Source organism: Stegodyphus dumicola, chromosome 3, assembly GCF_044657685.1.
Source record: "Stegodyphus dumicola isolate Sdum_Otavi_A_Nest chromosome 3, ASM4465768v1".
NCBI classification, from domain to species: Eukaryota; Metazoa; Arthropoda; class Arachnida; order Araneae; family Eresidae; genus Stegodyphus; species Stegodyphus dumicola.
In genome coordinates, this window is record NC_140770.1 from 255,766,614 (window position 1) to 255,786,329 (window position 19,716).

General features: G+C 31.5%; 1 protein-coding gene across 1 annotated transcript in view; it reads right to left on the reverse strand.

Moving 5' to 3' along the window:
* The window catches only part of mgl (low-density lipoprotein receptor-related protein megalin), a 230,767-nt gene extending 213,011 nt beyond the window's left edge, over nucleotides 1–17,756 (reverse strand). The window contains exon 1 of the mRNA XM_085814066.1: nucleotides 17,459–17,756. Coding sequence (XP_085670192.1) covers nucleotides 17,459–17,555 — 97 coding nt within the window. The 5' untranslated portion in view covers nucleotides 17,556–17,756. The remainder of the gene's footprint in view (nucleotides 1–17,458) is intronic.
* Nucleotides 17,757–19,716: the final 1,960 nt, after the last annotated feature.

The following is a 19,716-nucleotide window of genomic DNA, read 5'->3' on the forward strand; positions in this document are numbered from 1 at the left end:
TTTTTAATTAATAGTAAGTACTTTTTATACAATTTGTCATATGTAATTACTTAGTGAGTATAAAAAAAAATTATATTAATAATTGATTTGGGAGCGGCAATCTTAGGAAAGAACGCAGGCAGCCAATGGCCTATGAATGGCCCTGCCGAGAGGGTCCGATAGTTAACTTTCACTTGACCGAAAATTTGTCTTCCTGCTCTCTGGCCGAATTGCTTGTTTGGGGGTAGAAACTCTAATTTTAATTGTAAAAAAATGTTTTTCAAACTATGTATTTTGTGTTTTAGATTTTTCTGTATTTTCTAACTTTTAATGAAAATGTTTCGAATTTTTATATATTTTTGCTTAGCCAGGAAGTGAAAACTGAATTGATTGAATGAGAAATATCTCCCTAATAAAATTCAATGAAATAAATGAAGTGCAGGAAAAAAATGTCTATAATTTAATAAGCCATACAAGGAAGTCATAAGTCGGATTTTTTTAGGACTGCTATGGGCATTTGCGCCGACAAAAAATTTTCGAAGGCCAGTCAGTTTCCATCAGAGTATGAAGCATAACTAAATCTGAAACACGTTCTTTCAGCAGACAGCCATTACTTGTGCATTAATCGCCCATCATTTGTGCCAAGCTATGCTCCATAATTTAGGCGGTCGATGACTTATCGCCTGTCCATCAAAGTGTCGTCGTGTTCATGAAGTCATGAACGTCTTTTGGCACAAACGAGGCCAACGAAGTGAAGCAACTAGCTATTATCACATAGTTCTTCAGATTCATACTCTTAACTGTAATATTTTTACTGGTATACCATATGTTACTCGTGAATAAATATTGAAATTAATTTCAACAGAACGGTTTTCATGTTATAGGTGTAAGAAGTAACCTGAAGGTATAAGAAGTAACTTTATACCTTCATGTAAGACGGTATAAAGTATATTTTTGATATGTTGTTGAGTATTTATGAATGTACCACATATTTTAACCATGAAATTTCTCCCTCCTTTTTAAAGCCTAATCTAAACATTCAAAAATTTTTTAAGTGTTTCCAATCTCGCAAAATTAAAAAAATAAATACATAGATAAATAAAAATTTGAAAGGTATCAGATTTTATATCACGCCCAAACGGGCGTGAAAGTTTTGTGTGTTACCTTTATTTATTAAAGATCATGTTCTTCGCACTTAAACCATAAAATTCAGTTCAATAGCAGTATCGCAAAAAATTTTTTAAATGAGTATGTCTTTAGAATTTCCGATACACAGTCTCGCGCACTGGGTATAATTTCTATTTTCCCCCATACAAAGTCGCCATTGTTCGCTTTGAAATCGTTCAGTTTCTTAACCAAAAACTCATAAATGCTTTACAAAATATGAAACAGATAATAAAACAAATTCCAAATTTGGGCTTCCAGATGCCCGTATTCGGGTGGAGATGTACGTTATTCAAAATTTGACGTCCGCAGGTACCCTTGTTTTATCACAATGCGAGAAACATACATACATTTGTGCATATTTTTCATTATTTAATTTCTTTCAATATGATACAGGGCTCTAATATTTGGTGGCAACAATTTGAAAAGTTTCGCCGTTTAAAGTGAATCAACGCCAAATGACAAATCGAAATTGCCCTTTTGGGCTGACGCCCTTAGGACTAAAAGCTCAAACAGAAAGACAGAATATATTAAATGCATTATATAATATATGTATAAAACATTTTACGCAAAGAAATTGAAGCGAATTTGTTTCGAAATGTCTGTCCCCCCCTCTCCCCCCCCGCGGTATGGGTCATGGTCAGGTTCATTTTTATACGGGGAGCGGAAATTTTTTTCCCGTTATTGTTTTTGCACACATTTTCCGCAAGTGCTAGTTTTGAATGCATGCTACTAACTTCAAAATTTCCTTTTTAAACCTTTTCATTTAAATCCCATATGCAACAGTAATTTAAAAAAGAAATTATTACCATAAATTATCATTTTTAAACTATTCAATTCCCACTATACAAACACCCGTGATAGAGAGACTAGAAAAATGGTCAAATGGATATTTTCAGTCAAAATGGATATCGTTAAAATATGATAACCGAAATTTTTCGCGATTGCAATACTTCCTTTAATTCGCGGGGGGTGGGGGGGAAATTAGAATAGAGTAGACGCAATGACTCGAAGTCGCGCATCCAATATCATTTTTCGTAATCTTTCAGAACCTCAATAGTAGGACGACGGTAGCAATGGTAGAAATCGCCGCGTTGGATTGAGAAATTTTTGACAGTTCTATGGTAAAGGGAATTGTGAAATGTGAGAATTTATAATATTCAAAGAAAGAGACGGAATTTTTCCGGCGAAAATGATGCAAAGATTGTTGATGGTGCTGAAATTCACGCCATTTAATAGGAACTTTTAAATTAACGTAATTTTGCATAAATATTTCAAACCTGCTGTCAGAGACTTTTGAGCAAGCAATGGAACAGACATTAGACATTTTCTCATAGCCCATTGTCAAATAAAAGATTAGCTCTATACTCATTATGAGATTTGACAACGTATGCGCCACTGATATCAAACGCAATATTTTAACAAAAATGCTGCAATGAGAGAATTATTTTCAGGGAACAAGAATCGTAGGTTCAAAACAATATTTGTTATAAATTAGATGCACATAAGCGCTGATGCATAATAATGCATAAAAAATATTATTTTGAATTCTGCTCAATCACTTTAGAAAATAAGTTAAGCCCTCTAGTAAAAAGTAATTTTGGATTTTATTTTAAATAGTTATGTGCATTTAAAATATATTTCATTATAAGAAAGGTATATAAACAATTCAATGAAATTTTTAATACATGGAATCTTCAGGTATCGCACGCGCGCTCATGTGTTTGTGAAGCAAATGCGCTTTACCTCAAGTTAAGTAATATTTCACGACTGAAATTTTTTCATTTTTACTTCCTTCTACGAAGCAATCGCGAAAAATTTCGATTACCAGATTTAAACGGAGACATACATTTTGACCGCTCCCGAATACCTTGTCACCATTTATTTTTAGCGTGACGTCTATATGTATGAGCTGAACAAAGGACTCTGATCGAAAACGGATTCAAAATGGGCTTTTTCGTTAGTCTGTACGGACCTATTTGTATATACGTACGTATATATATATCTCGCATGACTCACAAATGATTAGCCGTACAATGTTGAAATTTTGTATACAGGACTGCTATAACATCTAATTGTGTACCACCCTTTTTTACTGCAATTGGTAGTTGCAAAAATATACATGTATATATCCACCTCCTTACCCATTATTTAAGGCCTTTATTTTTGCACTTGTTAAAACGTAGTCATATACTTCCTATTACAGAAGTGTTTTAAATGACGAAAATATTAATATTTTTGAATATGACAAATTAAAAAAAAATAAATAAATGAAATAAATCTTTCAGACTTTACTTTATGCCCGAAAGGGTGTTTTTTTAACGCTGTGTGTTTTACCTTTATATATTAAATATCATGCCACTGAAACCATAAAAATTACTTGTAATTCAATTCAACAGCAATATCGCAAAATAATTTAAAAATGAGAATATCTTTAGAATTTCCGTTACATAGTTTCGCGCTGGAGATAAAAATTTTCCCCCCTCTCTCCCATACAGTGTTGCCATTCCCCACTTGAGTTTGTTAATCAAAAATTCTTTAATGTCTGACAAAGTATGAAATAAATAATAAAACAAATTACAAATTAGAGCCTCTAGATGCCCATATTCGGTGGAGGATTACGTTATTCAAAATTCGATGGCTCTAGGTACCGTTGTTTGATCACAATACGAGATACATACATACATTTACGCAGATTCTTCATTATTTAATTTCTTTAATATAATACAGAGCTAAAATATTTGGTGGCAACAGTTTGAAAAGTAATCAACGCAAAAAGTGAACCGACGCAAAATGCCGAAACGAAATTAACAGCCCTTCTGGGCTAACGTCCTTTGGGCTAAAAATTAATTTTGGACTAAGTCTAACTTTTAATGAGGGGTTCCTATATTTATGCATGGGAAAGTTTCATATTCGTTATGAAAAATTTAAATTATGAGAAGGTTCACTCCCATACACAAAAACTGACCAGAATATTTAATTTCAAAATTTGCAATTTTTGATACCATTTTCAACTTGCAATCAGGAATCGGTTCATTAAGTTAGAATACTTTAAATGAAGTGAAGAAGTTTAAGTGAAGTGCAACAGTGTGTAATTTAACAGGCCGTACAAAGAAGTCATGTGACGTTCACATCAGACTTTTTTAATACAAATGAAATTGAGGTAAAGCACATTTTGGTACTCCAAAAATTTTGATTTTTCTCTCTGCATATAAGGCAAAAGCCGAACGAATAAAGCTACAGAACACTGGCAATTTAGACCTATGTTCGACACTAGTGATTGCAAAGCGTTGAAAGGTTGGAATGGTAACAAAAATACAAACTATTTTCCTTTCAAAAGTGTATCAAGATGTTTACTTGATTTGTGCCTAAAATTTTAAACTTCTTACATTCCTTCTGATTTCTATAGCAGATAACAAATAGCCAAGAAGTTAGCGTAAAAGACGCTATTTGAATATTAGCAGCAATTTTGTTAATTTACATCGCATTTTTAAATATTGTTACTATTTTTTAATATATTTTTCTACTTAAATATTTAATTCTTTCTGTATCGGTACTTTGACTAACTACACTGGGCGGTTCACAGACTAGACTGGGTTTATATAGTCGCACAGATTCGGAATATTGAGAAAGGACAATTATTGACACTTATATATTCAGTACTTAAGTGCATTATACGTAAATGAATTAACATTATATCTGAATACTGATTTAAAGAATATACGCATAAAACAGTTAGCATATTAAAAAAAAATTAAAAAATACATAAATTTCATTCATGGTCTGCTAATAAAAGTGCTCAAAGAAATATCTAACCATAGTGGAAAATAGACAAGAATCTTCTGTTTATTACCTTTTTATTTCGAAACACGTTCATGTTACAATAAGTACGACCAAACTAAAAGCATTTTACACTCCATAACATTTCAACGGAAAAATTTCAAAAAAAAATTTTACAGGAAATTTTCGTTTTCCTCTATTTGTTTAAACAATACGGCATTTGGTTTGTTTTACGGCATAAGCAAACAATTCAAACTGAAAATATTCCAAATACTACGCCTGGAATGAGAGCAAAATAGTTTTTTTTTTTTTTTTTTTTTTTTTTTTTTTCCCCGTTTTATTTTAGTGAAACAAACAGAAAGCGGAAAACTAGTTCACTTTATTTTTTCGTATGGAAATATATTTTTACGCTGTGCGCCGGTTAAAACACATTATTTGCTATCACAGAATAAAATATTTTCTTGAGCGTACAACTAAATCTAGCAAAACAAATGAAACGCCAGTTTTAAGAGGGAGGTTGAGAAATGGGGATGGGAATTCTTTTCAAATTCAAACAATCCAACTTCTTAATAAATTGTGCAATTTAAAAGCAATAAATGCATTCTTAATAAATTATATCTCTAATTCGTTCTTAATGATACATCTATTAGATATAATTCAAAATGCATTTAATTTATTACGCATTTAATTACGTCCAAAGGTGCGGGTTTTTTTAACGTCTGGTGTGTTGCCTTTATTTATTAAATATTCTTCGCACTTAAATCATAAAATTCAATTCAACAGCAATATTACAAAATATTTAAAAAGAGCATATATTTAGAATTTCCGATACACAGTCACGCGCGCTGGAGATAATCCCCCCCCCATACAGTGTTACCATTGCTCGCTTTGAAATCGGTGAGTTTCTTAATGACAAATGCGTTTAAGTTTAACAAAATACGAAATACATAATAAAACAGGTGAGTTTCTTAATCAAAAATTCGTTTAATAAAACAAACTCCAAATTTGGGCTTCTAGATGCCCATATTCGAGTTATAAGGTGTTTTTCTCGCTTTCCTAGCGTGCCTTCGTGGTGTACTGGTTTCGCACGTTGGGCCGGTATTCCAGAGGTCCGTGGTTCAATTCCCGGCGGTTACTAATTTTTCATCTCTCCGGCTTCCAAAAATAACTTACAATCTACAGTGGCGCCCGAACTAACAGGGTGTTGGATGAGGATTCTCCACACCCAGGATTTGGTGATTGGGTCCCCTGAAAACCCAGTCGCCTTTTAAAAAGGGGAGTATATAAGGTATTTCTTTCGCTTTCCTAGCGTGCCTTCGTGCTGTAGTGGTTCTGCACGCTGAGCCGGTATTCCAGAGGTCAGTGGTTTGATTCCCAGCGAAGGTGGATGCTAATTTTTCATCTCTCCGGCTTCCAAAAATAGCCTATGTCTCTAAAGAGTGATGAACTACCTTATTCAAAATTTGATGCTTCTAGGTACCGTTGTTTTTTCACAGTGCGAAATATGCGTACATTTTTGAAGATTCTTCATTACTTAAGTTCATTAAATATAATGCAGGGCTCTAATATTTGGTGGCAATAATTTCAAAAGTGAAACTCCGTTTTATAGTGGACAACGCAAAATGCCAAAATGAAATTAATAGCCCTTATGGACAAATTGCCCCTTTGAACTAAAAAGAATCACACTGCCCAAATCGAAAAATTTAGATATACGTAAAAAAATATGCAAAAGGTTTAACAACAGCACCTTAAGCATTATTTCCAAAAAAATAGTGCAGATAACATTAGCTATTCGAAGACGTTTGCAATGAGGAAACAGTTTAATGATGTGGAAGGATATCAGCTAAAGTTCAGAGGTAAATGAAATGATCATCGAGAATTATTAAAAACGAACAAAAACATCACTACAGCAATTACGTAATTCATCGTTTTAGAAGATGGTAAAAGCTGATGCCATCGGAAAAAAAAAAGTCATTTAAAGAAAATTAATCTCGAATGCAAATTGGCAACAAATATGACACAAAGCAAGAAAATAAAGTAAACAAAAAGCCTCAAGATCTGGTAATCTGCACGATAAGCAGACTCAAAGAGCTCTGTCACGTGGATTATCAGCAATAAATATTGAAAAAAATATACTTGCGGTTTAATAAAACTGAGATACTTTATTTTGTATTACACATGAGACCATGAAAAAAATTTGTCAAAAAGAATAAGTATTGGTATAGAAATATCTTTCAGTAATTTATATTGCAGCATATATTTTAAATTTAAACCAATTACTTATATTATTAAAATTGAAACAGAGATGTAACTTATTAAGAAATGTGTTTATTGTTCAGTCATTTTCTTAAAGGAATTATATATTAATTAAATTCTAAAGATAAATCAATCATATCTTTTGCCAATTGGTACAACTCCCCTAAAACCTAGTTAAGCAAGAGGCCACGTGGAACATAAATTAAGGACATGATGTTTCGCATAGTGCAATACTTTGATATAGTATTCACGACTATATAACGCAATGGTCCAAAAATTTTGGGGACTCCGCTAAGGACGTCAGTACAGGCCGATATAACTTATTGTTTTAAAATTTAATCAAATATTTTTAACTTTTCTTATTATAAATTATTATGTATTAATTGGTGTAAGCAGCTAGCAATGAGCATTAATGAGCAATGAAGAGAAGGACTTTTTTCCCCTGCTTTCTGGTTTTACAGGTCTCGTAGACAATATCAAGAAGAACCCCCCCCCCAAAAAAAAAAAATCTGAAAGGTTTCCGATTTTAAATTACGTTTAAACGGGTGTTTTTTTAACGTTTTGTATATTACCTTTATTTATTAAATATCATGTTCTTCGCACTTAAACCATAAAATTCAGTTCAATAGCAATGTCGCAAAATAATTTTAAAATAAGCCTATCTTTAGAATTTCCGATACACAGTTCCGCGCTCTGGAGATAAAAAGGTTTTTCTCCAAGGAGGTTAGACTCTCCCTTCTAACCTCCTTGTTTTTTCCCCGTAGAGCGTTGCCATTGCTCGCTTTGAAATCCTTTTGAGTTTGTTAATCAAAAATTCGTTAAAGTTTTACAAAATATGAAACCGATAATAAAACAAATTCCAAATGTCAAATTTGGCCTTCCACATGCCCATATTAGTAGGAGGATTACGTCATTCAAAATTCGATGTCTCAATGTACCGTTGTTTTTTCACAATGCGAGAAACATACATACATTAATGGAGATTTTTCATTATTTAATTTCTTCAAATATAGTACAGGATTCTATAACATTTGGTGGCAACAGTTTGAAAAGTGATTCAACGCAAAATCGCAAAACGAAAACAATACTCCTTCAGGGACAAAGCCCCTTTGGACTAAAAAAATGAATATATTCGTTTAAATTAATCCGCGAATGCAGTCTTTTTTATAAGATAAACAGCCATACACTTTGTAAAAAGAACAAAAATAATTTAAAAAAAAAATATCCTCACAGAATTTTGATAAAATAAAACACGGTCTGAGATTACATATAACATTACCAGACTTAACGTCCTTCCGAAAAATTATAGCCAGTTATAAAAGTCATTATAATAAAAAAATAACTGGAAATATTTCAGTAAGCAGGACGTTTCGAATCCATAAGGAAGTTCGAGGAAGACTATTCTCATTTCAAGATGAGATGAGATTCAACTTGTTTCAATCGTCTGAGAGAGGTTAATTTAACAAAGCTATTTCCTCAATATAATCCGAAATTGGGGAGTTTCGAGTACGCGCATTCTTTTATTCTACAATCAATGCAATTCTGTCGATGCAAAATAACATCGAATTATTATATTCTGTACAATTTTAAAACATACATAGAAGACTTTAAAATCCTGGCGAAAATCTAATGATAATCTTTACTTATTTACTCTACAATAAACGAATATGTGCAGTGGCTCTAAAAAGTGTTCTTACGCTTTAAAAACTTGTAGGAAAATTCGAATATAAAGCTCAATATTTGTTCATATAATCTCCATGCAATTTTGAATAAAATCAATGAAAAAAAAACCATTTAAAAAAATATTGACTTATTTTTTTCAAAAATTGAAAATTTAAAGAGGCATAGATAAAACACAGCAGAAAAGTGATGGTACACCGAAACATTTTCGTAAAACTTCATAAATAAAATTATCGTCAGCCATTTTTTTCAAAGGGGTCAAGTCCCTGAGGGACTATTGTTTTCGTTTTGCGATTTTGCTTCGAATCACTCTGAATGTTCGTATCATTCTTCAAACTGTTGCTACCAAATATTATCGCCCTGTATTATATTTGACGAAATTAATTAAAATAGAAATCTGCATAAATGTACGTATGTTTCTCACATTGTGATAAAACAACGATACCTAGACCTATCCAATTTTGAATGCCATAATCCTATTGGGAATATGGGCATCTAGAAGCCCAAATTTGAAATTGGTTTTATGATCGATTTCCTATCTCCAGTGCGTGAGACTGGGTATTGGAAATTCTAAAGATATGCTCGATTTAAAATTATTTTGCGAATTTGTTGGTTTAAGTGCGAAGAACATCATATTTAATAAATAAAGGTAAAACACAAAATGTTAAAAAAAAAAACCGCCCTTTTGAACTTAATTTAGAATCTGAAAGTTTTAAGTGGTTTTTTTTTTTTTTTTTTTTTTTTTTAAATTTTAATTTTAATTTTTTATTTTATTTGCCCTTCCCCATTTTGGTAACATTTAAAAAATCGTTTGGCTTTATTTGCTTATGCATTATATTTTAAAAGAAGTCGTAGTCGTAATTAAACAACGCATAGCATTCAAAAATTGATCATTTTTCACTAAAGGGTTGAAATTAATCTGGGATACCGCTAAATTGGTATATTTATCACATTCTACGGTGTAGTATCTGATAAAATGCTTTAAAGAAGAAAATCGGATCGAAAACAAAGCAAGAAGAGGTCGTCTGGCAAAGTTAACTCAACGTGATCAGAGATTTAAAGTTGGAAAATCTGTGAAAACTTCACCTTTTAGTGTTGTAAAGATGTAAAGATTTCTACAGAATTTTCGGAAAATTTTTTGCTTTATTTTCCATGAAACTGTTCGACGAGTACTCAGATCAAGTGGATTACATGGGCGCTCTGCTCGAAGAAAATTTTTTAAGTTTTGTAAAAAAAAAAAAAAAAAAAAAAAGAAAGCTTAGGCTTTCCTTCGCAAAATAAGGCGGAAGCGTATTGGAACCCTGTCTTATTTGTAGATGAAAGCAAATCTAACATTTTTGGTTCCGATGGGAGTATAATTGTATGGAAAAAAATAAGGAACTTAATCCCAAGACCTTGGCTTGAATAGTAAAGCATGGCGGTGGAAGTGTCCTTATGCGGGGGTGCATGTCGGTATCAGGATTAGGTAATTTAGTATTTCTTGATGGCATAATGAACCGTGCACTTTATTTAAATATGCTAAAAGATAATTTCAAATTATCCGCCCAAAACTTGAATATTGGAAACAACTTTATTTTTTGTCAGGATAACGATTCTAAGCACACGACCCTCAACGTTCGCCTTTGGAGTGTCTGTATTAATTGTGCACCAGTTCTAAAAGCACCACCTCAGTCACTAGATTTAAACACGATAGAGCACACTTGGAGATAATCAGAGTATGAAGACACATTATAAAAACGAAAAAAGAAAAAAAGAAAACAAATCTGAAATGTTTCAGATTTTAAATTACGTCCAAAGGGGCGTTTTTTAACATTTTGTGTGTTACCTTTCTTTATTAAATATCATGTTCCTCGCATATAAACCATAAGATCCAGTGCAACAGCAATATCGCAAAATAGTTTTAAAACGAGCATATCTTTAGAATTTCCGATACAGAGACTCACGCGCTGGAGATAAAAATGTTTTTTCTGCACAACGTTGCCATTGCTCGCTTTGAAATCCTTGAGTTTGTTAATCAAAAATTCGTCAAAGTTTCAAAAAATTGGAAATCGATCATAAAACAAATTTCAAATTTGGTCTTCCACAGGTTCATATTCTTTGGAGGATTACGTTATTCAAAATTCGATGACTCTATGTACCGTTATTTTATGACAATGTGAGAAATATACATACATTTACGCAGATTTTCATTATTTAATTTCTTCAAATATAATGCAGCACTCTAACATTTGGAGACAACAGTTTGAAAAGTGAACCGACATTTATCCGTCCGACGCAAAATGCCAAAACGAAACTAATAGTCCTTCGGGATTCAAATCCCTTTGGACTAAAAAAATGGTGAACTCTACGCACATATGTTTGCTGCACGATATCCTATAAAATACTAACTGGCAGAAGTACTGCAATATTTATCATTATGGTATAGATTAAAGTGTACGAGGACTTTCGTGAGTTATCTTTTTGTTACTTTTTGATTATGGATTTTCTTAAAAAAAAGTTTTACTATGTTCATAAAATAATTAATGTATTTTTACTATGATACATTTATAGATATTATTAAAAATTCATTCTCAAATATTAATTTTAATGAATAAAGCAATATTTCACTAAAATTCGTAACTGTACGAACACCTTTTGGGAGCCACTGTACATCGAGTTCTAGACGATAAATAATTTCGAAAATTATGAAATACAAATTTAATAGAAGGCATTTAAGTTTAAAAAAAATGCAGAAAAACAATAGCGTTACGAAAGAATTAATCTTTGGAAATTTCAAGCTAAAACAATGAAAATGCAATTTAGCATTTTCAAATAAATGTATTTTCTGCGTCATTTTATACACTGAACATGATATTTACATATAAAAGAGAATTATGGCAGAATTCGATTTTCCTCAACAGCAACTAAGCGAACGCGTTTTTAGAGAAACAATGATTTTGCAGACTCCATAGATTGGAATGATGACGACGATATATTTGACTCCATCAAATAAGATATGTCGAAATGCATTAGTCACTATTAAATTTTGTGGTTTAAAAGAAATAAAACACACAGCTTCACACATTCTGATAAAGTTCACGTATACCGAGCTAACAACAGTAAAGCAGTAATTTCATGCACATTTTTAACGTAACATGGCAACTTTAAAGAACTAATTTAAACAACTTTACTGTAAAGCCTAGTTTACGGGAGGAAAAAAAAATACTTCACAAAATTAAATAAATATAAAAATACCTGAAAGGATTCATATTTTAACACCGCATCATCGGATTTGTTAAGGTTCTTTCATGCTCTGGCTGAGTATGGAGTTTACCACTCTGCTCTCAGACTCATGCCTGCTAACACAACTATTTTGTTTTTTAAATTTCATTATTAAACATCGCTTGCTTCGCTCTTACAACGCATAAAATTCAACAGCAAAATCACAAAAATTTTTAAAAGCAGAGTATGTTTACAATTCCCGATACGGGTTTCTTTTGATAACACGCGTAAATATTTTCTCTTCTCCCAGAAGTATTTCGTGGTTTAAAGCCATCAAATTTTGAACAACGTAATCTTCCACCGAATATCGTTATCCGGAAGCCCTAATTTGGAAATTGTTTAATTATCGATTTCATATTTTGACGTATTTTTGATTAACAAGCTCAACGATTTCAAAGCGAGCAATGGCAACACTGTACGAAAGAAAAAAACATTTTTATCTCCATGACGCGAGACTCGGAAATTCTGAATTCAGAATATGGCGAACAGAAATATGGCGAATATTATTTCGCCATATTTCTGTTGAATTGAATTTTATGGTTTAAGTGCGAAGAACCTGATATTTAACAAATAAAGTAACACACAAAACGTTTAAAAAAAAAAAAAGGTCCTTTGGGCGCAATGTAAAATATGAAAACTTTCAGATTTTTTGGTCCAAAGGGACTTCGTCCCTGAACGACTGTTGTTTTCGTTTTGCGATTTTGCGTCGAATCACCATAAACGGCGAATCTCTTTTCAAACTGTTGCCACCAAATGTTAAGAGTCCTGCATTATATTTGAAGAAATTAATGAAAAATCTGCATAAATGTATGTATATTTCTTGTATTGTGATAAAACAACGGTACATAGAGCCATCGAATTTTGAATGACGTAATTCTTCTACGAATATGGGCATGAAATATGAAGACCAAATTTGGAATTTGTTTTATTATCGATTACATATTTTGTAAAACTTTAATGAAGTTTTGATTATCAAACTCAAATTCAAGGATTTCAAAGCGAGCAATGGCGGCATTGTACAGTAAAAACATTTTTAACTCCATCGCGCGAGACTGTATCGGAAATTCTAAAGATAGGCTCAATTTCAAACTATTTTGCGATATTGCTCTTGAACTGAATTTTATGGTTTAAGTGCGAAGAACGTGATATTTAATAAATAAAGGTAACAGACAAAATGTGAAAAAAACGCCCCTTTGGACATAATTTAAAATCTGAAACCTTTCAGATTTTTATTATTATTATTCTCCCCCCCCCCCAGATGCATAATCTTTCTTATAAAACTAAACTTTCTGAAGAGTATTCAACAATGTTAAAAATAGTCAAAATACAACAATAATATCAAAAACGCGGGAAATGGAGTAGAAGTCTCAACAGCAGTCTAATACAAATTCCTATTTTATATAATAAAACTCTTAAATTGTTACTTTTAGTGTCGATAAATAATTTTTAAGTACTTCAAGTGCGAAATAAGACAGTAATATAATAATTTCCAAAAATATCGGCAGGTAATTTAGTAGCTAAAAAAAAAAAAATACACGTGAATAATTTCAGTTCGCAGGTAATGCATACATCTATCGGAGATTAACATACTATGGGATCATGTGTGATTAAATTCATGCTATAAAATATGCATGTAATGCTGGACTTTTATCATCTGTATTTGATGAGAAGCCTTCGACTAAACTAGCATCAAATCGCATTGGCGAACAAAGGTTAACAACCTTCAGAACTTCTCATTCCAGTTTAGGAAACTGAAAGCAAAGAATTCTCGTTTGGATTCAAAATGGCGACAAACGCAAGGTAACTTGTACTTTTTTGGTCGTAAGGGTAGAAAATTAACAAATTGAGTTTATTCATGATTTTGAATGTACATATTTTTTAATAATTTAAGAAGATTTTAAAGACACTTCTAGGAATAATGTTTTAGTTCAATATTAAAAATACAGAAGACTTAATCATGTTAATCAGTAGCAAAGTTTATATCTTATTTATTTAATTCTGGAACATTAATTTCTTGTTAAATAATTAGGAATACATAAATAAAAAATTATGAACTTTGATGTTTAACAGTGTGTCTTACGGTTCAGAATGGCAATTTTTAAGACGGTAATACAATTTAATACCTAACAATATTATCATATCTCCTATCAGAATAAGCAAACCTATAAAAATGACACACTAAGAATAAGTGAAAATACTTAATAGTCTTGGTAAGAAAATTCGATTTTATAATAACAGTAAACATGCAATGGTTAAATATTTTAACACAAGAAAGCAATATTGAATGTATACTACATTTTACTGCATCAAAAGTGTGCTATTTAATAGTTAATTGTTGAAAATAAATATATCTACTGAAAAATCTGAAATCCTGATATTATACTGAAAAACCTTGGAAGAGGTCCAAAGAATTTTTGAAGAAAATCTGCTTGTATTAACAAAATCTACATCAGTTTACAGACAAGCCAGTTTGGGAATTTTTTACATCATAAAAATGACTTTTCTGAATAACTGAGGCTAGCAGGAAATATTAAGTTTAGAAACCTTAAAAATCCTTTTATTGGCATTTGCAATATGCATTGTTGTAAGAAAACTTTGCTTTACCTCTCATAATTATTTTTATATATTTAATAGCATGTCAACATAACATGGAAATTATTTTTCATATCTCATATTTCAAGATGTTTTCAGCAATATTTTTCATTTCTCATTTCAAGTGTCAGTAGGCATTTAGAATTATACATAATTTAATATGCAAATTGCAACTCTGATACTTATACTTTAATGCATATTAAGTTACATTCAATGTGTTTTCAGTGTTTTTGCAAGGAACTGAATGGTCATAAAATTTGTTTCTAACCAAAGACTTTGCATGACTTCTTTTAGATATAAAATTATTGAAAATCACAGTATAGGATGCATGTAACAAGAATATAGGCTTGCTTAAAAGCATTCAATGATAAAATTGTCTTCTGGAGTTAGATAATTCCAAATGAAATTATTTACAAAATAAGTCATATTTGATTCATTATTTTTCATACACACTATCCTTGATATTAAATTCATCTATTCACCTTTTTACTCAATACTGTTTGTTCCCAATTCCAACAGATTTTATTGAACTAGAAATGATAAAGTAATGTTCTAGCAATACAAAAAATGAGTGCCCTTTTATATTTTGCCTGCATTTAAAAACAGAACACCATTCTTGCAATTATCTTTTTCTTAAAACTAGAATCAAAGTGTACATTATACAGAAGTAAGAATACAAAACAAAACAAACAAAAAAAAAACTATAATGAAAAAATATATATATATATTCTTTTAATGCCTAAAATAAGAATATATTTCTCCATACAAAATCCAATATAAATGTTTTAACACATTTCTTCAGATTGTAGCCAGTCAGACTTGAGATGTAACTTTATTTATTAGTTGATTTATATTTCACTGTTCCCTTAAAAGAAGAGTCTTTTTCGGAGTTGTCAGGGAAACAGAAATAATCTAAGCAATATCCTATCTCTACTAATCACAAAATGAAACAGGGATTTGTAGCTGTGGATCAATTTATAAAATTAATTCATTCAGGCTACTGAAACTCTAAATATCCTTAAGTACATTTTTTGCCCACAGATTACAGAAATGTAAATGAATTGACAGATGAAATTATTAGTTATTAAAATGCCCAGCAGGTTTATAAAATTTATGTAAATACTGAAAAACATTAGTTTCCTTTGTAATTGTAATCAGAACACCATGAATGTATTAAGAAAACATTCCTAATGTCTTTTAATGGACTTTATTTATAGCAAAATATAACCGAAATTTATTTTGAGAATTTTAATTAACTGAAAAGGTTGAGGCCAATGAATTAAAAACACTGCAGGATCAAAGAATAAAAACAATCCCAAATGTTTTCCTAACATTTATTAGCACACAAATGTTTTTCGCCTTCCATAAATAAAACATACCTCACATTGTATGATAACAAGAAAATTTACTTTGGCAAAATTTAAAAAAAGTACTTATGTTCCCGCACTTTCGAGATTCGAAAACAAAAACAAATCAGCTAGATATGTTCAGAGCGTTATGCTTGTATTTAAATCTTCTATACGATCTGTCAAAACATTTTACCAAAAAATACAAGAAACTTATTATACAGCTCATCAAAAAGTATGTTTGAAATGCTGTTTTCAAGATCCTAGCCATTTCCATCAACAGATTAGAAATAATCTACGCAATATTCTATCCCTACTAATCACAAACGAAACAGGGATTCCTTGAAACTCCCGCGTAATATCTCCAAAATGATTATTTATTCACCAAGGAGATAAGGAGGTAACGGTCTGGAAGGTATTTTAAAAATTCGACCTTATTCTAAGCCGAAACAAAATATGTTTATTTACTGGAACTTAAAATGAGGAGAAGGAATTTTAAACATCAAGAGAGTTATTACTCGTCCTTTATCTTATCTATGTTTATAAGAGAGGAAGCACTTGGAAATTCCGAAACAAAACATGACAGGAAGTAATAAAAAAAGGAAAGCATCGCTTTCGGCGGGTTTTTGATCATGATTCCGAAGAGAGTTGTATATTTATTAGAATATTACTTTCTTATGATGGCAAATAAACGTTGTTGAATAACCGATCTTCCTAAATACAGTTTTGAATTAGTCTATACTATCATTTAATGATAAAAAGGTCATAAAAGACGGACTTAAGAAACGGACTATACCAATTTAACCAACACCAACAAAATATACCAATAGTTTTTCTGCAAAGTATATACTTTATATTGTTTGTTACATTATTAATTTAAAATAGTACATGGTACCATATCGAAAGAAAATTTTTCCTATCTAAATAATGATTTTAAAGATTAAATATAAATAGATATTGAATGAAGAAAAACTATTAAAAAAATTTTACCACAATAACTTTAAACTGATACACGAAATATTTACCTAAATATTAAATTAACAAATAATATATTTTAAGCTAAAATAATTTAGAACACCAAACGATGTTCAATCTGACAGGTAAAATTAAGCATAACAGACGTTGAACAAGCATCTGATTAATATGTATGCATCTTGCAAGCACAGTAGCCTATTACTAATGCGGAAAATATTTACTGAATATTAAGTTAACCAGTACATAGTAACTTAAGCTAGTTAAGGAAACTTCGAAAAATGACCAATTCAATGACCGGTAAAATCAATATCTTTTGCAACTTAAAATCACTTGTACACGTCTACATCATTTAGCATTTCTCCACTTTTCTTTTTCAAGAAGCAGGATTTCATCCATGCTTATATGCACCACTGGTCACGACTTACCTACTTCAGCTGTATTTGAAATATGCACAGTACTCCAAAAATATAGTAAAATTAAACACAGTTTGAAGATCCTATCCTTAGAAAAGAGCACATCCATTATTGAATGTTTGTTGGGCTTATCCTTGTAGAAAGAAGTCTGTTATACCATCAATATATATTAGTAAAATAAACTATATAAAATTCATTCACATATAAAAGATCGTGCTGTTTAACATGCACATCGCCAGCTTTCGTGGCGACTTCCCTCCACCGATGATATGATCCACAGGTTCGAGAGCATTTCACTAAACGCCGCGGTTATGGCAACTACCTTGGAAGGACTGCCGCATTTTTCTGAACGCATTTTGTCGCCAAGCTGCTACACATTTCGCGCCACATAGCAACCAGAGTTTGGCGATTGAAACGCGTCGTTTTTTCATCTGAGATCTGAATAGCTAAAACAGTACGTATCCATCGTACAGTGTTTGTTACGTATTTGATCATCCCTGAAAATATTTTGATAGTTAATGCAAAAGTTTAATTTTTAGCATGAATATTTATGTTATAATAAATATTAATAGCATATAGTAATATTAATATCCATCCTGGAGACCTAAATAGCACACACACAAAGCAAAAAGAAAAAATATCTCAAATGTTTTACATTTTAACGGTTGCTCAAAAGGATTTGTTAAGGTTTTTTTACGCTCTCGCTGGGCTCGCAGTCTACCAATCTGCTGTTGCACTCACCTAACGCTAACGTATTTCTTTCTGTCGTTTTAGCTTTATTATTAAGCATAAATTTCTTCGCACTTACGCCACAATTCAACAACAAAATTACAAAAAGTTTAAAAGCAGCATATGTTTAGAAATCCCGATAGAGTGTTAAGTGGTGGCATACACCTTTTTTTTCCCCCTCAGTCTTTTCTCAGTTCAATTTTCTTAATAAAATGGCTTGCAAAAGTTTTTTTTTTTTTTTTTTTTTTTTTTTTACTAATAATGTTTCATGAGTTAAATTTATTAATTAAATATCATATTCTTATTCTTAGCACTTACGTCACATAAAATTCCGTTGAATAGCAAAATCACAAAATATTTAAGAAGAACATATCTTTAGAATTTCCGATATACAATCTCGCGCGCTGGAGATAACAGTATTTTAATTTCTACAGTATTGCTACTGCTGTCTTTCAAATAGTTGAGTTTGTTTAAAATTCATCAAAGTTTTACAAAATATGAAATATAAAATTCGAAATTAAAAATTTCGGCTTCCAGATGTACATAATCGGTTGGAGGACATGCGTTACTCAAAATTTAATGGCTCAAGTACTGTCGTTTTTTTTTTTTTTTTTTTTTTTTCCTCCACAGTACAAGAAACATATATACATTCATGCAAATTTTTCATTATTTAATTTCTTTAAAGGTAATACAGGGCGATAATATTTCATAGCAACAATTTGAAAAGTGATTCAGGCATTTAAAGTGATACGCTGCCAAATTTCGTTTCGAGACTACTAGCTAATTCGGGCGAACACACTTTTGTGCTAATAAGTCACTAAAAAGTAAATAAATAAAAATTAATAACCTGTAATTTTAAAACTTGAGATTACAGTCAAGTTTAACCTCACAGAGGAGTTTACAATTAAACATTTTTTAAATATGAAAGAAAAGGGAAAATTTCGCTTCATAAGGGGGATTATTTGGATTAAGGCAAAGCACGCTAAAATCCTAAGGGAAGATACACATTCCTGACTTAGCAATATCTTGATTCTAAAAAAATGAGCAGGATATTGCCTTCCAACCGAGATAGTAGTTAAAGAGTATGACTGCCGTACCGAAGAGTCCGGCTCGAATGCCGGAGAAAGCACCAATGTTTGTAAATGTGTAGTGTTAGTGCGGCATGGGAGCACTCTAAATATGCAGCGAAATCCTCTCGAGAGATTAGTGATAGGGAAAAAGGGATGGGGGACCCTCGGAACTGTCCTCCCGGGGTGCTCTCACTCAGAAATGGGAGCGGAACTGAGCTAAAATCGGGCTGTCACCTATATGGTACTTAAGGTTCTTGTTAATGACAAATGAATTTGACTCCATGCCATGATGAATGACATACGCTGTGGGTTTGTGCTGACTTTTGTCAGACAAATGAAATTCGCAAATAACATCAACATTGCTAATATGAGCAGCACATTCGTGAAGAACTTTCTAAAAGAAACTGACTTGTCTGCTCATTTGTTCGCGTACAAATGGATGCCAGCAATGAGACCTGAAAATAGCTTTAT